Raw genomic sequence first — 25,352 nt, 5'->3', positions numbered from 1 at the left:
CGATTAGACCCCTAGCCTGGGAACTTCCATATGCCATGGGCGAGGCCCTATAAAGACAAAAGACCAAAAAAAAAAAAAAAAAAAGAAGAAGAAGAAAATGAAAATCAGCTTTGAGCCATCTACTCAGAGAGGGCTACTATTGAGACTGAATGCACTATTGATTTTAATTGACAGCAGTTGTCTATTTTTTTTTTAATATCACAAATAAGACTTTTTGTCACCCTTGACAGTCTGAATTTTAAACAGATTCTTGGACTGGCTGCTCATACCCATCAGCTCATTCAACCTTAGCATGCAACTCAGCCCCAGCTGATTTTCCAGAACTACTACCTTCACGATGAAACACCATTAGTTTGCCCAATTCAAATTTTTCTTACTCAGGACTTTTACTTTTTTACAGAGAGGATAAAAAGATTGGCAGTCTTTTCTATGTCTTTTCCAATGCTGTCTGGGATCAATTTATTAACCATTTCTTTCAAATCATTTGTCTGCATCTCTCCTGTCACTATTCCCATGACCTTCTTCCGGATTTGGTGAACTTACTGGTGCTTACTTAGCATAAAAGTTCTTCCAAATCTGACTATTGCATTTTTTTTTCTTTAGTAAAACAAACACAGAATAGACAGAGCAAATAGCCATTGGTAGCCTCGAAATCAGGATGAGCTTCAATCACATCTGCCATTTTTTGACCATTTTGGAGCACAATTCGTCACAGGTAAGATCCATGCAATACCATGGAATTTGGTCAGGCAGTTTTTGCCCTGAACATCCTTAGTAATTAGCTTGAATTTTCTAAATGCAACTTCATCATTTTGCTGGTCAGCAAGGCTCACTTCAAAAACATGACCCTTGAGGCTATCAGATATAATTTTGACTCCTTGAGTTTTTCTGACTATGGTTTTTCCAATATTTCACACACTGAACATAACTGGTGCTTTCACATCATACCAATCTTTCATAGAAAATGGATTAACCACTTTCTTCTTGGTAACCTTTTGCCACTTTTCATCAGGTATTTGCTTTTGCCCACTGCCACAGTGCTGCTCAGAGAGCCAGAAGGGCTATTTGCTTATCCTTTAAAAATTGGGAAAATAATCTATTCTTGGTTAACTTACTAACTGATTTCTCTGAAACTCAGTTTCCTTAATGAAATATCATATCTGAAAGTTTAGATTTATATATATAATATTTAATAATTTAGTATTGCTAATATTAAATATGACTTACTAATGTTACAAGCACATACTCTACAATTTTATTTGTATTATCTTATTTGACTCTCACTATACCCTGTGAGTTAGGCAGTAATATTAGTTCTATTTTTTTTTTTTTTGTCTTTTTAGAGTTGCACCTATAGCATATGGAGGTTTCCAGGCTAGGGTCAAACCGGAGCTACAGCTGCTGGCCTACTCTACAACCACAGCAACTCGGATCTGAATTGCGTCTGTCACCCACACCACAGCTCACGGCAACTCCCTATCCTTAACCCACTGAGCAAGGTCAGGGATCGAAACTTCGTCCTCATGGATGCTAGTAAAATTCATTTCTGCTGAGCCATGACGGGAACTCCTAGTTCCACTTTTCAGATAAATACAATAAGGTTTAGAGAGGTTAAAAAATATGACCACATAAGGTCACAAAACTAAGAAGTTTCAGAATAAAGATTCCATTCCAGACCTGTCTGACTACAAAATTTATACTCTGCTATAGTTTCTCTCTCAAACTTCTTCTCATAACACTTTTCATAAAAGAAAAATGTCACCTAAAAAACCTTCATGTTTAGAAAAGTCGTCATATTCCAGTTATTAAAAGACTAACCTAATTTACCCATACCTCTGTTCAATTCCTTTGAAAGTTTTTTGAAGTTAGTGTCTCTAGGCAAAAATATTAAGATCTAAAGGAAATATACATGAATAAAATTCTTTCCCTGCTGAAATAAAACAGTGGATGTTACCAGTGATTTGCCTCATTTTAAACTAGAACTATCATCAGAGAGCCAATTTCCATTTATATAAAACTACATAATTCTGTTTCTGATTATAATTTCTGTAAAGTTACAGCCAATTGTTACAGTTGAAAAAGTAGATTTTTATCAGTTACATTTTCTGCTGTTGTATAGTTTTATTATAATGAAATAAAGGAGTAATCTGGAAAGAAAGAGCAGTGCTATTGATTATGGAATATTAGAATCAGAAGAAACCGGGGGGGGGCACTTTGCCCATTCTCCATATTTTAGAGAAGAGGAAACTGAGGTCTGGAGAACCTCCTGGATACTATCTCTGCATTTCTTGAGTTGTTATAGTAGACAAAGTGTAAGAATAAAGGTGTGTGAAAAGTGATTTTCATTTGATAATTGAGAGTCTTTCAAATATATTTAACCAGTTCCAAAACTCCATCAATAAGAGAAAAAGATTTTTAAAAGCCCCATATAACAAAAAGCATAAGAACTGGTATATAAAAAGTGCTTAATAAATATTTGCAAATTAACAGTGAATAAAAAGATTTTAATGTTTTCATTTTCAAGTTCCCTCACAGTCCTTGAATTCATATTTTAAATGCAATCATAACGTATACATATAATTTATTATTTTGCTTTTTGCACTTCTTATAGTGTAACATCTTTCTGTGTTATAAAATATAACCTTTTTTTTTCTTTCTTTCTTTTTTTTTTTTTTATTTCTTGGGCTGCTTCGGCAGCATGTGGAGGTTCCCAGGCTAGGGGTCGAATTGGAGCTGTTGCCACTGGCCTACACCAGAGCCACAGCAATGTGGGATCCGAGCCGCGTCTGCGACCTACACCACAGCTCACGGCAACGCCGGATCCTTCACCCACTGAACAAGGGCAGGGACTGAACCCGCAACCTCATGGTTCCTAGTCGGATTCGTTAACCACTGCGCCACGACGGGAACTCCATAAAATATAACCTTTTAAAGTACCCATTGAAGTTACAACACTTCTGAGTCATTGCCAAATGACTGTTAAAAATGACTTTTGGAAATTCCCATTAGGGCTCAGCAGTAGCGAGCCCGACTAGTATCCATGAGAATGCAGGTTCGATCGCTGGCCTTGCTCAGTGACCTGGCTCAGAGGGTTAATGATCCCACTGTTGCTGTAAGCTGTGGGGTAGGTTGCAGATGTGGCTTGGATCTGGCGTTGCTGTGGCTGTGGTGTAGGCTGGCGGCTAGAGCTCCAATTCGACCCCTAGCCAGGGACCTTCCATATGCCACAGGTGTGGCTCAAAAAAAAAAAAAAAAAAAAGATTATTAATAGGTGTAAGTCCAGGTTTTGGGGGCCCTAATTAAGGAAAAAATACATATATTACCTTTTAAAATTTTACAAAATAATGGGAAAATATCTAGTTCTTTCAAGAGACCATTTCTAGGGCCCCTCCAGGGCCCTGGAGGGGCCTGTGCATTGAGGGGCTCTGCATTAGCTTCACAGTACATCTGCCTCTATAGAGAACCATTTAACCAGATACCACTTCCGTGGTAGTTATGACATAGTGTGAATGTTTTTTAGAGGTTTACTAAAATTTTAGAAATGTACATCATGCTATGATAATGTTGGAAATTCTTTCTATCAAGCCTACCAGGAGCCTACTTCAGGCCCCACCATAAACTTCGTGGCTTTTAAATTATAAGCAAGGCTCTTTTTTTTTTTTTGTCTTTTTGCCATTTCTTGGGCTGCTCCCGAGGCATATGGAGGTTCCCAGGCTAGGGGTGGAATCGGAGCTGTAGCTGCCAGTCTACGCCAGAGCCAGAGCAATTTGGGATCCGAGCCACGTCTGCAACCCACACCAGAGCTCACGGCAATGCTGGATCCCCAACCCATTGAGCAAGATCAGGGATCAAACCCACAACCCCATGGTTCCTAGTCAGATTCGTTAACCACTGAGCCATGACGGGAACTCCTAAATTGTAAGCAAGGCTCTTCTTCAGGTCTTAAATTCCTCATCTACTGAATGGGCTTAATATCTATCTCAACGAATTACAAAGGAAAACAAAGATAAGGAGTTCCCATTGTGGTGTAGCAGAAACGAATCTGACTAGTATCCAAGAGGATGCAGGTTTGATCCCTGGCCTCTCTCAGTGAGTCAGGGATCTGGCGTTGCCGTGAGCTGTGGTGTAGGTTGCAGACATGACTTGGATCTCTAGTTGCTGTGGTTGTGGTGTAGGCTGGCAGCTGCAGCTCCCAGGTGTAGACTACCCTGGGAACCTCCATATGCCATGGGTATGGCCCTAAAAAGCAAAAAGGAAAAAAAAAGAAAACAAAAATGAAACACTGGTACAGCTCCTCACACATTATTACAGATTATTATGATTATAGTGATAGTTAAAACATTAGCCTAACTTACATAGGAATATCCTGTCTCTCCATACAACTTCCCACATTGACTATAGGGAAAATGCAGTGTAAAATGAGTTTCAAGAATTGTGCAGATTCAGTTTTTGTGTTTTTTTTCTTGGTTTTTAGGGCCATACCCGAGGCATATGGAGGTTCCCAGGCTAGGGATCGAATTGGAACTATAGCTGCCGGCCTACATCATAGGCACAGCAACGCGGGATCTGAGCTGCATCTGCGACCTACACCATAGCTCACAGCAATGCAGGATCCTTAACACACTGAGCGAGGCCAGGGATGGAACCCGAAACCTCATGGTTCCTATCGGATTCATTTCCGCCACGCCACAATGGGAACTCCAGGTTCAACTTTTTATTATTTTAATTATTAAAACATTATAGGAGTTCCCATCGTGGTGCAGTGGAAACAAATCTGACTGGGAACCATGAGGTTTCGGGTGTGATCCCTGGCCTTCCTCAGAAAATCAGAAAAGCTCCAGCGTTGCCGTGAGCTGTTGGTGTAGTTCTCAGATGTGGCTTGGATCTGGACTTGCTGTGGCATAGGCTGGCAGCAACAGCTCTGATTAGACCCCTGGCCTGGGAACCTCCATGTGCCACAGGTATGGCCCCAAAAAGCAAAAAAAAAAAAAAAAAAAAACCCCAAAACAAAAAAACACAAATACGTGGCAAATATCAAAATATATTTCACATAAAATTATTTTAGAAAAATCAGGTGGAAGAAAAGATATACCTCCTACTGTTGTATTTCCATACTTATTTTTAAAAATTCATATTTTTACAAGCTTATGTTCCTATTGTATGTAGATTTTAGTATTTTGCACTTTTTCCTTCTGTTACATCACAAACTTTCTCCATATTACTATGTACTACAACACCAACATCCATTGAAACTAGAGCATCTGAGAGCAAGGCTTAGCTTCCTAAACTTCATATGACTGTGTGTAGAGAAACTAAGGTAGGCTAGGGTGTGAAAAGTCAGAAACTCAGAGTGAGTGCTTTTGGTGTGCTTGCAACTACAATTTAGAAAATGTAGAAAGGGAAGTTATGACTCAGGGATTTTTGATTTCCAACCAAATGTCCAAGTCAGCAAAAGACTATAAAGCCCTATCAACATAATCCTAAATTCTACAAACACTTTAATTTCTTTAATAAATGGGAAAGTGGTGCAATACTATTCAACGGCAAAGACTTATTTGTCATGACATGTCATTATTAGGGATTTAGGTCTCAAAATTGGGTGAATGTACTCCCCCTCCATCAAAAGGGTCTTTCTTTAAAATTTAGCAAGGCAGGAGTTCCCGTCGTGGCGCAGTGGTTAACGAATCCGACTAGGAACCATGAGGTTGCAGGTTCGGTCTCTGCCCTTGCTCAGTGGGTTAACGATCCGGCATTGCCGTGAGCTGTGGTGTAGGTTGCAGACGCGGCTCGGATCCCGCGTTGCTGTGGCTCTGGCGTAGGCCGGTGGCTACAGCTCCGATTCAAACCCTAGCCTGGGAACCTCCATTTGCCGCAGGAGCGGCCCAAGAAATAGCAACAACAACAACAACAACAAAATTTAGCAAGGCAATGCAAATCCTCTCTATAAAGGATAAGTCAAGGTCTGGACATGGTTGTCTGGATTCGGTGACATTTGCTCTTGGAAAAAGGTTTTTACCTTTTAATTATATTTCTGTGCTGATACTCATTAACTTCAAAGCACAAACTTCCTTTTAAGCTTCTGTGTTCCTTTAACATTGTCCTGCTATAGGAACTCAAGCCACATTTTAAAAATTGTAAAGTATAACATACACTGAGGAAGCAATTCATATAGCCATTGCTGAATGAATGGAAAAATAATATGTGGCATATGCATACAGTGGAATATTTTATTCAGCCTTAAAAGTGAAAGAATTTTTTTTTTCCTTTTTAGGGCTGCACCAGAGGCATACGGAGGTCCCCAGGCTAGGGGTCTAACCACAGAGCTGAGATACAATCTGTGACCTACACCACAGCTCATGGCAACACCAGATCCTTAACCCACTGAGCAAGGCCAGGGATCGAACCTGCAACCTCCTGGTTCCTAGTCGGATTCATTTCTGCTGTGCCACAATGGGAACTCTTAAAAGAGGAAGGTATTTCTGATACATACCACAACATGGATGAACCTTGACGACATTATGTTAAGTGAAATAAGCTAGACACAAAAGGACAAATATTGTATGAGTTCAATTATATAAGGTGTCATAAAAGTAGAAAAAAAAGGTTACTAGGGCATGGGGGAAGGAGGGAATGGAGAATTACTGTTTAACGGGTACAGAGTTTCAGTTTAAGAAATTCAGTTTATTCAGTTTAAGAAATAATTATAAAGCAAATATATATGTAATCACCATCTAGGTCAAGAAATAAAATATTATCAGAGTACACCCGTGCATCCCCATCACAATCTTTTTCTTCCTGCGTAGTGAGTCTCCTGACTAAACATTTGCTTTTAAAAATCAGGCTGTGATGTGGTAATGCAGGATAAGTTAAGTCAGTATTACAAAATGCAACAGACTATGTCTTTAAATTCCTATATTTTCCAAAAATTTTTTTTAAAACTTAACTTTCAAAGTGCTCTTTCCTCCTCTTTCTCTCTGGAAACTCTTCACATTCTAAAACCTATCTTGGTTCCACAGTTGACCTCACCTGCAGAGTTAAAAAAAAAAAAAACCAATAAAACTTCAGTGTAGATTTTAGATTTTCATTCCTCCCGCTCTCCCTTGCCTCCATCTACAAAGAAACAATGATTTAAACCCTTTGTGCCCTTTTAGAAAATTACACAGATACCCCATTGTGGAATCCTATAATCCCTTCGTGGAAAGGAAGAGATTAGCATATGAATACAAAGCAAAATGAAACCAGAATACAAAATGATCTACTGGGTTGTGAAGTTCTTGTATTCTGAAAAAAAAAAAAGTATTTATTTCCTCTTTTTATATTGTCCCTTTAGTGGTCTCAGGGTTAAGGGAATTGAGCTTCCCCTCTGGTTACCCGGAAAAGGATTTACAAATAAATAAATAAATAAATAAAGCCAACAGATTCTAAGGAGGTGCAAAACCAACAGATGGCTCCCAGAGCCAGTGAAATCACCAGTGGAATCTGCTACCCTCGACATGAGCTAGCTTTCGAGCGAGGAGTGTAGAAAGTGCTGTTCGCATACTGCGCGGTGAAGGAGAGAAAGCGACAGAAGAGCGAGCCATAGTGCTGACGTTGAAGGCCCGGCCCTGTGAGGTTGCATAGGGTAAGTGGCGTTGGCCAGGAGGCAGCGGCCAAGGGGAAGGAAAGAGGATTTGGGCGAGGGGCGGGGCCTGAGGCTCAGCGTGCCTTCTGATTGCTGGGGTGCGGCTGCCAATCTCGCAGAATCGCTCTGTTAACCAGTGCGCTGGCGAGACGCGCTCAGATATACTGAGTGAGCCCGGAGAAGCAGTCTCAGATCCTGACGGTGCAGCAGCGCGCAGCCTCAGCCAGAGAGTCCCAGCCGCTTTCAATGGAGGAGAAGCCCGGCCAGCCACAGTCTCAGCACCATCACAGCCACCACCATCCGCACCATCACCCTCAGCAGCAGCAGCAGCAACAGCAGCAGCCGCCGCACCACCACCACCATTATTATTTCTACAACCATAGCCACAACCACCATCACCACCACCATCACCAGCAGCCTCACCAATACCTGCAGCATGGAGCCGAGGGCAGTCCCAAGGCCCAGCCAAAGCCGCTGAAACATGAGCAGAAACACGCCCTCCAGCAGCACCAGGAAACGCCGAAGAAGAAAACAGGTCCGGGAGGGAGAACGAATGGGGGAAGGGGGATGGGGGGGGTAGGGGAGATGGGGGTGGGGCTGGATCGGGAGAGCGCGGACCGGCTCGAGGTGTGTTGTGTGTGTGTCCCCATTCTGCGGGTCTGGGGAAGCCCCCTTTCATTCTCCGAAAGCTCGGGTTGGGCCTCGGAGTTTGCAGCGCCCTCTTCTTCCCCTCAGCATGGGAGAGGCCCAATCGGGCCTGTGTGACCTTCCCGGCCCCCGCCCGGGCTGGAGGGAGACTCGGAGGGTCGGCCTTGGAAGTCTAACCCTATATTCCTTTCTCATTTGCCTTCCTGGGGACCTGGAGGGAGCCTAATTTTGGGGCGAACTTAGCCCCCTCCCAAATCCTTTGGGGTGTAACTCGGGAAGGCCTAGCGAATTCTGACTTGGGTGGCGTCGCGAGACCCTTTTGCAGGCGGCGAGGAAAGGGTAGGGGGGCAGACTTGAAGTGTCCTTCCTCACCCGTCACCCCAAGCCCACCTGTGGCCTTGGGGTTCCCCATCTGGGGGGGCGGTTGGGACCCTTTATCTCTCGGGTCATTTCCACCACTAGACGCCCCATTTGGGCACCGGACCTCGTAGTCTGTCCTCACGGCTCCTCCCGAGGCCGGCGCCCCAGGCCCGCTCCCCCCAGAGCCGGCGCGGCTGGAATGTTCTCTCCTCCTCGCGAGGCCGCTTCCTGTCCGCCATGTTGGAAGCCGATTCCTGTCACTGACTCCGGCCCACTGAAGAACAGAGGGGGAAGGGTGTCGAGGGGCGCACAGCGCGGCGAAGCCGGGCGGCTCGGGAACCCCCCCTGGCGTCGCCTCCCCCCCCACGCTGCGGGGGCGCCGCCGCCCCCGGCCCGCGGCCGCCCCTCCCCCAGTCGCCGGCCGGGTTGTGTAACCCGGTGGCGGCCGCGCGGCCCCGGGCGGGTCCCTGGGGTGAGGGGCGGGGGCGGTTGGGGTGGGGGAGGGACTCGGCCACGAGGGGAGCGGCCTGCGCCGGGCCCCGCGCGCCGGCGGCCGCGTTTCCCGCTCCCGGGTGCGGCGGGAGGCGCGGGCGTTCGGGGCTGGGAGCCGGCCTAGAAGCGGAGCTGAGAGAGAAGGAGGCCGCGGGCGGCGGCCGCGGGCGCTTCTCCGGGCAGGAGGGCTGGGGGGGGCGGGGGGGATACATTTTGGGTAGAGGCGGTGCCTGAAGGCCGGGTGGGGTACCCAGCGGGAACCAGGCTCCCCGGTCACGAGTTTCTCTGCCACAGGAACCTCGTCTCCTGCCAGGTTCGCTCACGACTCCGCCTCTCAGGCTTTCTCTTGGGCCCTTTTCCTTCTAGCAGCTCATTTTTACAAAAAAAAAAAAAAAAAGCTTGTTCTATCGCCCTCCTAGCCGCAACATTTACTATCTGGGGTTGGGCAGTATTTTTGAAAAGCGAGATTAGAAAAAATGTTTGGATGGGGGAAAGGGCGAGGGTTTTTTGTTTTTTTTTTTTACCCTTCTTTCTTGCCCTTAAGGGTGAACCGAGGTGGCTCATCCATGAGGTTGGTGCACTACCATCTTGCCTGGGATGAAGCTTTTTATCACGTTAAAAGGCAGGGTGTTTTCCCATTTTAAAACCGATTTGGACCCCCAAACTCTTCTTTTTGACAGATGTTAAATTGAGAGCAGAAGTCATTTTAGAAAACATTTGAGAAGAAATGAACTTAAAAGTTTATGACCACTCAGTTTTTTTAACAAAGGTTCTTTATAAATTGAAATGGTAAGAAAATGAATGTTAAACCCAGCGTGTCAAATTTGGTGTAAGCAGTTACTGAGAGCTGGAGAAAAACTGCTTTTCTATTGCAGACTTAATGTAGCTTGAACACTGAAACTGGAATGTCAGATTCTCCATTTTGGCGGGGTGGTGGGAACTGGTGTACAGTAGAAATCAGCATATTTGTTGAGTGTTTAATTCTAAATATTTGGAACAGTTTTTAAACTTACAGAAATTACACAACATTAGATGCTTTTAATGTTGGGTCTTTTTCAACTTAAAGATGAGAAAAATCTTATGGTTACTTGAACTGTAAGGCAGTATTAGAGTTCAGATTGGAAAATTCAGCTTTGTCCCCCGGTATCAATATACTCATGCAGGACTCCTCTACCTAAAGAAACAACCCCTGAACCATTCAAAGTGGCATCCATCAAATTAGTTATATCTTGAAAGGGGATAAATAGGGAAAATTGGGTTTAGCAGTTCTGAGAGGACGTAAACAATTTGGGGTAAGCAGCTTTTCTTGTATGGCCTGGTCACATTACTGTTGCTTCAACATGCATAGTGCTAAGGAGACTTAGGATTTTGAGGATTTTTGAAATGTGTTTGTAATGTGTTGAGGCGGGCTTTTATGACCCATACCCATAAAGAGGAAGTTTTTCTTTATCCAGAAGAGGGCGCAAGAGAGGGCCAAATGGATTTGGTAATTTCAGATTCTAATCCAAAAGCTAGATTTATTAGGACTCAGGGTTTGCTGAGTCTATTCCAAGTAGGGTTAGATGATTTAGCATGGCAAGCCTAAATAATAAAAGCACAGGGAGCCCTTTAATTTCTCTCAATAATCCTATAGTGATTACATTTTTAAAAATACCTGAGTTTTAAAAAGAAAGTGACTCTGGCAGACTTTTTGCCTACCAACAAGGTTGCCATGGAAAAATTTTATACAGTTAAATTAGAAATGTTTTTTGTACTTAAAACTTTGGGGTGGAAATATAGTGGCTTCTGGGTGGTTTTATAAATTTCTGGTTTCCCACCAAATAGGAAAAATTATTCTAGTTAATTTAAAAGGCCTGGCTTTGGTCCAGTTTGGTTTGGACCTTGGATTAGTTCTTTATTTTGGTGTTTAACACTGCTTATCGTTGAAGCCTGAAAAGTTATGACTAAATTGGCCTACAGGTCCAAACGTTTGTTTAGCCTGTCAGCATGATAAGAGGTATATATAGTTGTTCTTTTTGGCTTAAAGCTGTACATGAGTAATATATATCTGTTAAAAATGTTGAGTATCTTCGAGTTCCTGTCCCTGGCTCAGCGGAAAAGAACCTGACTAGTAAGTATCCTTGAGGACACAGGTTCGATCCCTGGCCTTGCTCAGTGGGTTAAGGATCCGGCCTTGCTGTGAACTGTGGTGTAGGCTGGCAACTCCGATTTGACTACTAGCCTGGGAACTGCCATATGCCATGGGTGCAGTTCTAAAAAGATTTTTTAAAAAAAGTTGTGTATCTCTGAAATTTCTGCTTTTCTAAAAAGAAGAAAGAACCTTTTAGAAAATATCCCAGTGATCTCTGTTTCATAGTTAAAATTATTTCACCAAAAGTTTGATATAACCAAAAAAAAAAAAAAAAAGAGTCCCCATCATGGTTCAGGGGTAATGAACCCAACTGGTATCCATGAAGAGGCGGGTTCCATCCCTGGCCTTGCTTATTGGGTTAAGAATCTGGCAATAGGAGTTCCCGTCGTGGCGCAGTGGTTAACGAATCCGACTAGGAACCATGAGGTTGCGGGTTGGGTCCCTGCCCTTGCTCAGTGGGTTAAGGATCCGGCGTGAGCTGTGGTGTAGGTTGCAGACGCGGCTCGGATCCTGCGTTGCTGTGGCTCTGGTGTAGGCCGGTGGCTACAGCTCCCCATTCGACCCCTAGCCTGGGAACCTCCATATGCCGTGGGAGCGGCCCAAGAAATAGCAAAAAGCCAAAAAAAAAAAGAATCTGGCAATACCTCGAACTAACTCAGATCTGGTATGGCTGTGGCTTAGGCTGGCAGCTGCAGCTCCAATTCCACCCCTAGCCTGGGAACTTCCATATGCTGTGGGTTTGGCCCTAAAAAGACAAAGAAAATGTTTGATATGATTGGCTATCATAGCTTTTTTAGCTAGTCAAAAAAATAAAATGTAACTACTGAAGTTAACTTTTATGAAATATATTCCTTCATGGAACAAGTTCTGTGCCACTCTGTTTCAGGAATGATTATACCTTAAGTATGTTTTGTTGTGTTATTGCCTCAAAGTTAATATAATTTGCTCATTTCTCTGATGCAGAATGGCTTAAAACTATAGTGAATAAACACTTGTAAATGTTCTCAGTGTTCTATTTCACATCAAGTTCCTTTAAAAACAATTGTTCTCAATCTTAAAAAAATCTTAGTGTCCTTGTACTCTTGAAGTACACAGCTTTATGTGTATTGATATTTTTACCGTATTGGAAATTAAAACAACAAAATTTCAAAACAAGAATATATTAGAGGAGTTCCCGTCGTGGCGTAGTGGTTAACGAATCCGACTAGGAACCATGAGGTTGCGGGTTCGGTCCCTGCCCTTGCTCAGTGGGTTAACGATCCGGCGTTGCCGTGAGCTGTGGTGTAGGTTGCAGACGCGGCTCGGATCCTGTGTTGCCGTGGCTCTGGTGTAGGCCAGTGGCTACAGCTCCGATTAGACCCCTAGCCTGGGAACCTCCATATGCCACGGGAGTGGCCCAAAGAAATAGCAAAAAGACAAAAGACAAAAAAAATATATATATATATTAGAAGTTCATGTGCCTTTTAGCCTTCACAAGCTAAAGGCCCAAGAAAATGAATGAAAGTGACAAAGGCAGATTACCTAGTTGAGTCACATATAGTAATAATCACAGTTTATGATGATAGAAGTTCTTAAACTTGAATACTGTAAGTAACACTTTTTAAAATTAGGTAACTTTCATTGTAGTTTTGTTAGTATTTCCTTACTATATCACTTGGTTAAGCACTGTGATAGGAAATACCACATGGTGATAGGAAACCATGTTCCAGATAGACTGGAGTTCAGCTTTCTAGTTCTACTTTGTGTCTTGGGCAAGTTACTTAATTTCTGTGAGAGTGTTCACCCAAATGTAAAATGAAAATATATCTTGTAAGAGTTAGTGCCCTAGGTGTTTTGGTTTCATACAGTAACAGTATGATCTAACGTCTGGGAAGTGTTGATGAATTTAAGACCACTTTTGAAAAAATTCATAAGTGTTAGATTTTTGTTTGACAGAATGCAATAGGAATTGCCTATGGTAACCATCAGCCATTTATGGTTTGGTAGAAATGGAAACTTCTAGTACTTAGATTTTATCAATATGATCTGACTTTGCTCTTAATTGTAAAGGAAATTTTATAGCAGCCTTATAAGAATGAGAAGGTTGATCCTGTTTGGCGAGAGGTATTATGCTTAAGCGGTCATGTTCTTTCTGATCTGGGACTCAGGTTTGATTCCCAACTGTGTTTTGTCTCTTGCTTATTAGTAAACGTCCTCATCTGTGAAATGGAGCTGACAAGTGTCTTCTCATAGAATTATGAAATAATGACATACAAAGCTGAAGCTCAAAGCATAGTGTCTAGCACATACTAAATGTTAGGTACTGTTGTAATTTACATATTATAATTTTTTAAAAACCTTTTTTTCCCCCCCTCTCTAGGCTATGGTGAACTAAATGGTAATGCTGGAGAAAGAGAAATTTCTTTAAAGAGCCTGGGTTCTGATGAAGCTACCAACCCTATTTCCAGGGTACTCAATGGCAACCAACAAGTTGTAGACACTAACCTGAAGCAGACTGTAAGGTCCAGCACCTTTGGGAAAGCAGGAATTAAAACCAGGAATTTCATTCAGAAAAACAGTATGGACAAAAAGAATGGAAAGTCTTATGAAAATAAATCTGGAGAGAACCAATCTGTAGACAAGACTGATGCTGTAGCAATTCCAAATGGTGTTGTAACAAATAATTCTGGCTATATTACTAATGGTTATATGGGCAAAGGAGCAGATAATGATGGTAGTGGATCTGAGAGCGGATATACCACTCCTAAAAAAAGGAAAGCTAGGCGCAATAGTGCCAAGGGTTGTGAAAACCTTAATTTAGTGCAGGACAAAATAATGCAACAGGAGACCAATGTCCCAACCTTAAAACAGGGACTTGAAACTTTCAAGCCTGACTACAGTGAACAAAAGGGAAATCGAGTAGATGGTTCAAAGCCCATTTGGAAGTATGAAACTGGGCCTGGAGGAACAAGTCGAGGAAAACCTGCTATGGGTGATATGCTGAGGAAAAGCTCTGATACTAAACCTGGTGTGAGCAGCAAAAAGTTTGATGATCGGCCCAAAGGAAAGCATACTTCTGCTGTTGCCTCCAAAGAGGACTCGTGGACCCTATTTAAACCACCCCCAGTTTTTCCAGTGGACAATAGCAGTGCTAAAATAGTTCCTAAAATAAGTTATGCAAGCAAAGTTAAGGAAAACCTCAACAAAACTGTACAGAACTCTTCCGTGTCACCATCTTCATCTTCATCTTCATCTTCTTCGTCATCAGCTGGGGAAACTCAAACCCAACCTTCAAGTCGATTATCCCAGGTCCCTATGTCAGCGCTGAAATCTGTTACTTCGGCCAACTTTTCTAATGGGCCAGTTTTAGCAGGGACTGATGCAAGTGTATATTCTCCAGGGGGTCAGCCACTGCTAACTACTGCTGCTAATACTCTAGCACCCATCTCCTCTGGGGCTGATTCAGTTCTCCAAGACATGAGTCTGACTTCAGCAGCTGTTGAACAAATTAAGTCCAGCCTTTTTATCTACCCTTCAAATATGCAAACTGTGCTGTTGAGCACAGCACAAGTGGATCTACCCTCTCAGACAGATCAGCAAAACCTGGGGGATATCTTCCAGAATCAATGGGGTTTATCATTTATCAACGAGCCCAGTGCTGGCCCTGAGACTGTTATTGGGAAATCATCAGATCATAAAGTGATGGAGGTGACATTTCAAGGGGAATATCCTGCCACTTTGGTTTCACAGGGTGCTGAAATAATCCCCTCAGGAACTGAGCATCCTGTGTTTCCCAAGGCTTATGAGCTGGAAAAACGGACTAGTCCTCAAGTTCTGGGTAGCATTCTAAAATCTGGGACTACTAGTGAGAGTGGAGCCTTATCCTTGGAACCCAGTCATATAGGTGACCTGCAAAAAGCAGACACCAGTAGTCAAGGTGCTTTAGTGTTTCTCTCAAAGGACTATGAGATAGAAAATCAAAATCCTCTGGCGTCTCCTACGAACACTTTGTTAGGCTCCGCCAAAGAACAGAGATACCAGAGAGGCCTAGAAAGGAATGATAGCTGGGGTTCTTTTGACCTGAGGGCTGCTATTGTATATCACACTAAAGGTAACTCCTCTGTTTCTATACGAAGATTCTTACTGATTATTTTAACATACATTTATTGGCTGTTCTATTAAGGGTGAATTTTTGAAGTTATGATGAGATTAAGAATTCCATAGTTTAGTTGAGAATAACAATGTGGATTAGCAGCTGATACCAAACTCTAAGCTCCGGGTCTTTGTAAACACTATGGTAAAAGTATAAATTTTTTCTTGAAACAGATGTTCCCTCTCCTTTGCTTTTTATACTATATACTTCTTTATTAGAGAGCTCACTTTGATAGTTCTCATTTGCTTAAAACGAGCAAGAGCAGTATTTTAGAGGAGTCCAAAGAGATGGCAGGTCGATTTTTTTTCTCTTATTTAATCAAACTACAATGGCAAGTACAATTAGCATTGTAGGGACCAGGCTTTTGGAATCTGCACTTTTTTTTCATAGCCTCAAAGCCAGCATTAAAAAGGAATTGGATAGGAGTTCCTATCCTGGCATAGTGGAAATAATCTGACTAGGAACCATGAGGTTGCAGGTTCGATCCCTGGCTTTGCTCAGTGGGTTAAGGATCAGGTGTTGCCATGAGCTGTGGTGTACGTTGCAGACGTGGCTCAGATCTGGCATTGCTGTGGTGTAGGCCTGCAGCCATAGCTCTGATTAGACCCCTAGCCTGGGAACCTTCATATGCTGTGAGTGTGGTCCTAAAAAGCAAAAAAAAAAAGGAATTTGATGTCTTTTAAATTCCATGTTAATAGCTTTCTTAGGATATGATTTATTCAAGTCTTAAAAACTTGCTGTATGGCATAACTAGTTTAAACCCTTAAAACAATGTTTTTTTGTGTCATGAATGTTGACAAATGATTTTACAAGCACCTCTTCACTTTCAAGAACAGCGGTTGTCAGTTTTCCTTCTCAGTCTCCCCAACCTCCCCTAACAGCTCCATATGTGTGCATGCATGCACACCTAACATATAGTGCACATATATATCACTTTTTTAGCAACAGCTCAGGCAGTGATATGCAACTGCAGGGAAGAGGCAGCATGTTATCAGATAGTAGAGATGAGGTAATTACTATGTTTTCCCTGGAAGAATCACTGTCTCATAGATGAATAACAAAGCAATTCCTGTGATTTAAGCAAATTACCTGGTCTCCATACCTTTGTTTATCTCCAGACTCTAAGATGTTTAGTAAAATAGATAACCCTTTAAATTTTTTTGCTTTAAAAAATGGGAGTAAAGGAGTTCCCTGGTGGTGCAGCAGGTTAAGGATCTAGCATGGTCACTGCTGTGGCTCGGGTTTGTTTTTACTTTTCTCCAGCACTGCTCTTTGGAAGTAAATGTGAGTTAACCAGGAGCCAGATACTTTTAGGAGAGTTAGAGTAAAAAAATACTTAAGTTTCTTAAGACATTGCTTAATTAAAAGTTAAGTTCTGTCAGGGGAAGTTTATAGTGTTTTTGATGTTACTTTCTGTGCCATCTTCCCTCCAGAGATCATTATACTTTATTAAAGTATGTTATACTGGTGATGGTTGCGTGAGCCTGAGGATATCTGGTTGTCCTATATTCTCCCACAACCTGGAAAAATCCTGGGGCAAGTTGTTACTAGGTTCTTGGTTGGTGGTTTAATGTGTGATTATTATGGAGAAATGCAGGTCTTTTTAAATGGGAGTATTAATTCCTATTTATCTTCAAGTATTCTGTATGCATTTGCCCTATTGGTAAGCTAACTAAATATAAAATAAATAAGTGCTATTTAGTTAAACCAAATGCCCCTACCTAGATGCAGTTGTATTTAGTTTTGCTGATGTTACTGAAAGATTTGCTTTAGTAAAGTCTTATCACGTTGAGTTGTGTAGTTGAACATTACTGGGATGAAATTGGTATTGTTTGTTTTTTCCTCGCTAGAACAAAAACAAATAATACTCAGTTCAGTTAGGTCCCAGAGTGGCAGTTCTTTGAATTCCTGCTGAATGTAGATTGGTCCATTAGGTCACTAATTTTTCCTTTATTTAAATTTGCTTTGAGTCATAGTCTTTTGAGGATAGAAAGATCTTTTTCAATGAAGGCTTGCCTCTTTTTTTTTTAAGTTTTCTTAGGTGCTAAAAGGTAATAACCAATAGGAATTATTGGAATATCCTTTAAAAGAACACCTCGTATTTTTTTGTTGGTGGCTTAGTGTGGTCTTTAAATGTTTAAAAGTAATTTCTTAGTAAGTTGAATGAAGTTAGGCTTAGAATGGAAAGTTCTGTGCATACTTGCTGACTTTGAAAATGAGCTGTTTAGCAACTTTATTTGGAAATAGGTAGGAGGGTGCATTATGTCAGTTTAATAGTAGTGGTACATTTTTTAGATGAAACATTAATTACTTGCAGCCTTAAACATTACTGCAGATTTAAAAAAATCTGCATTCAGTTTACTTGATAAGAAATGAAGATACAGTGAGGCATTAAAAAAAAAATGATGGGAATTCTTGTTTTGGGGATTTTCTTTTACAACTTTTGATATAAATATGCCACTAACTTTTGTTAAGAAGTAAGTGCAGTTGTGGCTCACCAGTAACGAATCTGACTGGTATCCATGAGGATGTATGTGGGTTTGATCCCTTGCCTTGCTCAGTGGGTTAAGGATCTCGCGTTGCCGTGAGCTGAGGTGTAGGTTGCAGGCACCGCTCACATCTAGTGTTGCTGTGGCACAGGCTGGCAGCTACAGTTCCAATTCAACCCGTGGCCTGGGACTTCTCTATGCCACAAGTGTGGCCCTAAAAAGCACACACAAAAAAAGAAGTAAGACCTAATTTTTGTGTTTTCTTTTTTCTTTTTCTTTCTTTCTTTCTTTTTTTTTTTTGTCTTTTTGCCTTTTATAGGGCTATTCCTGAGGCATATGAAGGTTCCCAGGCTAGGGGTCTAATAGGAGCAGTAGCTGCCGGCCTACACCAAATCCACAGCAACTCGGGATCCTTAACCCACTGAGCAGGCCAGGGATCGAACCTGCAACCTCATGGTTTTTAGTCGGATTCGTTAACCACTGAGCCACAACAGGAGCTCTAATTTTTGTGTTTTCTGGGGGAATATTGTACCATTACATAACTATCAGTATTTAAGGTAAGAGGTCCTCTTTTCCTATTTATCTCTTGACACTTGAGGTAAAAACTTTTAAAGTAATCTTTCAAAATTAATTATGAGGAGTTCCCGTCGTGGCGCAGTGGTTAACGAATCTGACTAGGAACCATGAGGTTGCGGGTTCGGTCCCTGCCCTTGCTCAGTGGGTTAACGATCCGGCGTTGCCGTGAGCTGTGGTGTAGGTTGCAGACACGGCTCGGATCCAGCGTTGCTGTGGTTCTGGCGTAGGCCGGTGGCTACGGCTCCAATTCAACCCCTAGCCTGGGAACCTCCATATGCCTCGGGAGCGGCCCAAAGAAATAGCAAAAAGACCAAAAAACAAAAACAAAAAAAAACAAAATTAATTATGAAAAATTTAAGTATGTAGGAGTATAAATATATGTATATATAAAAATGGAGCCAAATAACATAATGGACCCTGATGTGCCCATCATCTGGCTTGAACATTTTAAAAAAACATATCTTCATGAGAGTTCCCTTTTGGCTCAGTGGTTTAAGGTTGTATTGTCACTGCTGTGGCTCTGATTACAGCTCTGGCTCCGGTGTGATCCCAGTCATGGGAAACTTCTGCAAGCAGAGAGTGTGACCAAAAAAACCCCACAACAACAAAATTGTCATTTTTTGATTTATCCACTTTCATACACTTTGGAGTTTTAAAAAGCAGATTCTAGGTATCATAACATTTTACTGGCTGATACTTTGGGTTACGTTACAGTGATGGCTTTTAATGTACATACCCAGGACATAACCCTTGTCACTTTCAGAGTAATTATTCACAATGCATAGTTAGTAGAACTTCGATTTGTTGTCTTAGTCTTAGAACACTAGATCATAATGATTTTGGAGTGGTCCAAAGTCATTTGAAGTCACATCTTTTGAAGTAAAATTGGTGTGAGTTGTGTGTTCGGTTAAAGTATTAATTTAAGCCAGTTAATTTATCTTGCCTGGCTAATATTGCACTAAAGAATATAGGGCATTCAAAATGCTGACATTTTGAAGTATTCATTAAGTCATTTGATACGGTGAGTTTTACCCAGCACATAGCTACACAGGGGGAGAGAACTAGTGTAAAATTTAATTGTTGATGGTTGGGATGAGTCAAAATGAAAGCTGTGTAGTATAGAAAATATTCCTGAGGAGTTCCCGTCGTGGCGCAGTGGTTAACAAATCCGACTAGGAACCATGAGGTTGCGGGTTCGGTCCCTGCCCTTGCTCAGTGGGTTAACGATCCGGCGTTGCCGTGAGCTGTGGTGTAGGTTGCAGACGAGGCTCGGATCCCGCGTTGCTGTGGCTCTGGAGTAGGCCGGTGGCTACAGCTCCGATTCAACCCCTAGCCTGGGAACCTCCATATGCCGCGGGAGCGGCCCAAGAAATAGCAAAAAAGAAAAAAAAAAAAAGAAAATATTCCTGAGGTAACTCCAGGCTATTGCATGAAAAAAAATTTTTTTAAGGTTTTTTTTGTTTTGTTTGCCTGTTTATTTTGTTTTTTAAATGTTAGTTCATTTTTAAGTCTATGTTTTACTTGCCTGTGGCATATGGGAAGTTCCTGGGCCAGGACTCAACCCACGCCACAGCAGCGACCCATGCCACAGCACTGACAACTCCCAATCCTTAACCCACTGAGCCACCAGAGAATTCCTGAATTTTTTACAATTTGTTTCTCTATTGCCTCCATAAGTGTCAGGTTATTGGCATAAGTGCTTTGATCCACCAGATTGGGGTTGGGCTCTGAATTTTTTGTTTGTTTGTTTTTTTACTTTTCTAGGGCCACTCCTGTGACATGTGGAGGTTCCCAGGTTAGGGGTCTAATGAGCTGTAGCTGCTGGCCTATGCCAGCCACAGCCACAGCAACTCGGGATCCAAGCCAAGTCTGCGACCTACACCATACATAGCTCATGGCAATGCCAGATCCTTAACCCACTGCGCAAGGCCAGGGATTGAGAACCCACAACTTCATGGTTCCTAGTCAGATTCGTTAACCACTGAGCCACGACGGGAACTCCCCAAGGCTCTGAATTTTTTAAAAGATTAACTCACTAGGTGATTCTCTTTGCCAACTAGGATTGGAACTCTTAAGAGTTTTCCTCAGCCTACTCCTTTTTCTGTGTGTGTGAGCTTTTCAGGGTTTCACCCTCAGCAATATGGAGGTTCCCAGGCTAGGGGTCTAATTGGATTTACAGTTGCTGGCTTATGCCCCAGCAACGCCAGATCTGAGCTGAATCTTCTGTCCACACCACAGCCTACGGCAACGCCAGATCCTTAACCCACTGAGTGAGGCCAGAGATCAAACCTGAAACCTCATGGTTCCTAGTCAGATTTGTTTTCTCTGAGCCACGACTGGCACTCCTTTTTATTTTATTTTGGGAGTTTTTTTTTGAGTCGGGGGGGGGGGGGCTTTTACTTTTTAGGGCTGTACCCATAGCTTCTGCAAGTTCCCAGGTTAGGGTTGAATCAGAGCTGCAGCTGCCAGCCTACCCCATAGCCATAGCAATGTGGGATCTGAGCCAAGTCCGCAACCTACACCACAGCTCACAGCAATGCTGGATCCTTAACCCTGCTGAGCAAGGCCAGGGATTGAACCTGCATCCTCAGGGATACTAGTCAGATTTGTTTCCGCTGAGCCACAATAGGAACTCCCAATCCTTCTTTAATTCTCTTCTCTGTCTCAGTTTTTTGTACTACTAAGGAGATGTGCAGTAATGTGTGTGTATGTTTTTCTTTATGCTGTACCTACCATAGCCAAAATACTTTGCCTAGTAATAGAAGATTTTCACAGAGTGAGTCTTTGCCTTTGAAGAACTTAATCAAGTAGAGGAGAAAACAATACACAAGTTTTAAGGCAAGGATTTTAAATGTTGAAAGAAGGATACCAATAAGATTTTAGTGGGGAGGTAGAGAATTTCTAATGGAGAAAAGGGAGGAAGAGTAAATGCAGGGGATGTTTTCCAGGAGGCAACAGCATTTACACTGGATCTTGATGGAGAAGATTTTTTTACTTAATAGAAAACAGAAAAGTTAGAAAATGTAAATATTGGAAGGGATCCACTTTGGATGTAGTAAGGGGATATAAATGAGAAGGAAGATAAATTGCTGCTAGATCATGGAGGTTTTTATTAATTTCCATCTGGAGGCAGGGGAAGCCACTGAATATCAGGGAAATAGGCTGGGGAATGGAAGTAACTCAAACTGACAAAAGTCAGGTTTTAATGCTGCTATTCCCAATTCCTGTATACTTGAGCAAATTAATTGTTATTTTTAAGCCTGGGTTTCCTAATTTTATAAAATTAGTATATCAACCTTTGTTTAGTCTTAACAGATTGTACTCAAGTGCTATAAAAACTTGAGTTGGTGGAGTTCCCTCATGGCTTAGTGGGTTAAGGATCTGGCGTTACTGCTGTGGCTTGGGTTAGATCCTTGGCCTGGGAATTTTTATATGCTGACGGCATGGCCCCACCCAAAAAAACCCAAAAAAACCTGAGTTGATATTAAGCAATTGACTTTTAAGTCTGTGTTCAAGTAGATAAATGTGGCACCAATTTGTAGGATAGATTGAAAGCCATTTTTCTGATGACCTAAAAGATCAGACTCTTAGAATTGTCCAGGCAGAGAACAACAAAGATTTTCCCCATTGTAGTTATGTAATGTATTATTTATCCACGAATAACATTTATTTTTGAAAAGTTGTTAGGTAGGGGAGTTCCCATCATGGCTCAGTGGTAACAAACCCAACTAGTATCCATGAGAATACAGTTTTGATCTCTGGCCCCACTCAGTGGGTTAAGAATCCGTCATTGTGGCTATGGTATAGGCCAGCAGCTGCAACTCTAATTTGGCTCCTATCCTGGGAACTTTCATATGCCATGGGTACGGCTCTAAAAAAAAGTGGGGGGGAGTTTTTAGATTGGGTAAGGGCAAGAGGGAACTGATAAACATTTCTTCCTCTAAAGGATATGGAAATGGAATGTTGGAGACTAGTTGTGGTTAATGGATCCATAAAAACTGAGGAGGACTATGCATACAGTTTAGACAATTGTTCACAGAAGGATCCTAATATTAAATTTTCTCTTGTTAATACAATGCTTAACTATTTTCACTGTTGTGTCATCACTGCTGTCTTTCTAATAATACTATTAATAGGTTCCTATAGATTTGACTTTGGTTTCAGTTCTAATTGGATAGCCTGATTTTGGGAAGAGTCCTCCCCCTGCCCCATTCCCCCACCCCTGTTTAATACAGGACATAGAGGAATGTATGTTAAAGTAATTCTTAATATGGTGTAAGAACCTTTTTTCCCAGTGACTTTTCATTTTAACATCCCTACTGGGGGCTTTATTTCTCATTAATTCTGCTTTATGAGTACAATAATAATTAATGTACTTTGCTACTAATCTGGAAAGTAACTTGTAAGGAATTTAATAGAAGCTAAAAGTTTAACTGCTAGATTTCATTAGCTTAAGTCCTGAGGGAGAGGGAAGTAATCAATCACCCATTCTATAAAAGCAGAAATTGTTACTATCATAGTAGTGGCAGTTTCATTCTAAGCAAATTGGATTTTATATTTTGCCTTTAAAGGTAAACTGAAATAGAGTAAGTATAGCAGTAGAAATGAGAAACAAACCAAAAACAAACACATGAGTCCACATTTCCTTTGTGTGTATTTAGAGGTGGTCAAGACAGTTCAGTTGGTGTAGCTCCAAACTGGAAATATAGGATTGAAATGGATACACTGGGGAGTTCATTGATCATCTATTTAAAAGGTGGTGACTTAACTACCTTAATTTTACTTGAAAATGGGCTGTATATCTTTATGGGTATACTCAAAATGAAAAAGGGTGGGGAGAGGTTTCTGATAGGCTTCTTTGCAGAAGAATAGGCAAGTAGGTACAGTGACTGAGAAAGTTAGCCATATCATCAAAAGATGGGTAAATCTGAATTAGAGAAAAAGCAGAATTTAAATTTATGTCACTACCCCTGCAGAATTTTACGGAATTTGATCTAAAATGGCTTAATTGGAAGGCATGGTTACTGATCAGTTGACTTTTCAATTGTGGGAGTTACCTTGTTTTGCCTTATGTTTGATTTATTTTCTTTTGGCAGGAGAGCCATTATAGGCTTCTATGTTCTATTAAACTGGGACAGTAGTCTCTTTCAATTTTAAAAGAAAAAAAGTTAAGCTTCTAGTTAGCATCAGTCTTTTAAGGATTTTAGAATTAAAAGATACATTGGAAGTTCCCATTGTGGCTCTGTGGGTTAAGAACCTGACACATAGTGTCTGTCAAGATGCGTGTTTGATTCCTGACCCCACTCAGTGGGTTAAGGATCCGGCTTTCCTGTGAGCTGCGGTGTGATCACAGATGCAGCTTAGATCTGGCATGGCTGTGGTGTAGGCCAGCAGCTGTGTCTCTTGATTTGATCCCTTACCTGGGAACCTCCATATGCCATAGGTGCAACCCTAAAAAAAAAAGCAAGAAAGAAACGTGCATTTGGTTCAACCATGTGAAATTGATGTTTTTCTAGGTCAAAAGAGGTTGAATAATAGCAGTTTCAATGTATCTAACTGAAACTACTTTTCTATATTATTATTTCCTGCCTGATTTATGAATAATATTCTGTTTAATCAATATTTATTTGTTTATTGTGCCGAGCACCGTGAAGCAGTGATGATAAAATGGATGAAAAGAGAGGGTGGATGTTATCATAAAAGAACTCATTCTGGAGTTCCCATCGTGGCTCAGTGGTTAACGAACCTGACTAGTACCCATGAGGACAAGGATTCAATCCCTGGCCTCGATCAGTGGGTTAATAAGGATCCGACATTGCCGTGAGCTGTGGTGTACGTCGCAGATGTGGCTTGGGTATTGCATTGCTGTGCTGTGGCATAGTCCAGCAGCTGTAGATCAGATACAACCTGTAGTCATCCATATGCCATGGGTGTAGCCCTAAAAAGACAAAAAAGAACTCGTTCTAATGGGGAAACATAAATAGAAATAAATCTAAATCTATTACTGGTGTGATTTGTAACATAAGAAAAAACCCCTTAAGGTGGGTGGGCAGGGTCAGAGGGCGAGGGTAGGCAGAATTCAAAAAAGAGGTGGAAGTTGGGCTTATGTACAAGGAGTGTTAGATTACTTTAGGTGGAAGTGAAATGGTGTTTGTAAATTGCCAGTTATTCAAATAGTTTGTTTCAAGGATGGTAAAAGGTGCAGGTTAAATCTTTAATTTAGTTGTCTAATTTGTATCAGCCATTGCATCAAATGCTAGAAATTATATGAGACATACAGTCTCCATTTAGTGAGTGAGAATCCATGGAAATATTTTGAGCAGTGTGGTCACTTACAGATAAATATTTTTATTTTAATTTTTTTGTCTTTATTTATTTTTTGACCATTTCTTGGGCCACTGCCGAGGCATGTGGAAGTTCCCAGGCTAGCGGTTGAATCCGCCAGCCTATGCCAGAGCCACAGCAACTCAGGATCTGAGCCGCGTCTACGACCTACACCACAGCTCACGGCAACGCCGGATTGTTAACCCACTGAGCAAGGCCAGGGATCAAACCCAAAACCTCATGGTTCCTAGTCGGATTCGATAACCACTGAGCCACGATGGGAACTCCATTTTTTGTCTTTTTAGGGCCACTCCTGCGGCTCTAATTGTCTTTTAATTGGCCTGGGAGGTTCCCAGGCTAATGGTCTTTTAACTAGCCTGGGAGGTTCCCAGGCTAATGGTTGAATTGGAGCTACAGCTGCCGCCCTACATCACAGCCACAGCACCCCAGAATCTGAGCTACATCTTCAACCTACACCATAGCTCAGGACAACACCAGATCCCAGACCCACTGAGCAAGGCCAGGGATAAAACCCACATCTTCATGGATCCTAGTCAGGCTCATTAACCACTGAGCCAT

The 25,352-nt window shown here is 41.8% G+C and overlaps 1 protein-coding gene and 1 pseudogene across 1 annotated transcript in view; one reads left to right on the top strand and one right to left on the bottom strand.

The window, feature by feature from the left end:
* Window positions 1-238: 238 nt before the first annotated feature.
* On the bottom strand, window positions 239-7,580 carry LOC125113876 (40S ribosomal protein S3a-like; annotated as a pseudogene).
* A 192-nt stretch (window positions 7,581-7,772) lies between these two features.
* The window catches only part of NUFIP2 (nuclear FMR1 interacting protein 2), a 33,907-nt gene continuing 16,327 nt past the window's right edge, over window positions 7,773-25,352 (top strand). Inside the window, exons 1-2 of the mRNA XM_047756544.1 lie at window positions 7,773-8,156; window positions 13,612-15,342. Of these exons, the coding sequence (XP_047612500.1) occupies window positions 7,868-8,156; window positions 13,612-15,342 (2,020 nt within the window). The 5' untranslated portion in view covers window positions 7,773-7,867. The remainder of the gene's footprint in view (window positions 8,157-13,611; window positions 15,343-25,352) is intronic.

Source organism: Phacochoerus africanus, chromosome 14 (genome assembly GCF_016906955.1).
Source record: "Phacochoerus africanus isolate WHEZ1 chromosome 14, ROS_Pafr_v1, whole genome shotgun sequence".
Lineage (NCBI taxonomy): Eukaryota > Metazoa > Chordata > Mammalia > Artiodactyla > Suidae > Phacochoerus > Phacochoerus africanus.
This window is presented reverse-complemented; position numbering and strand designations above follow the sequence as displayed.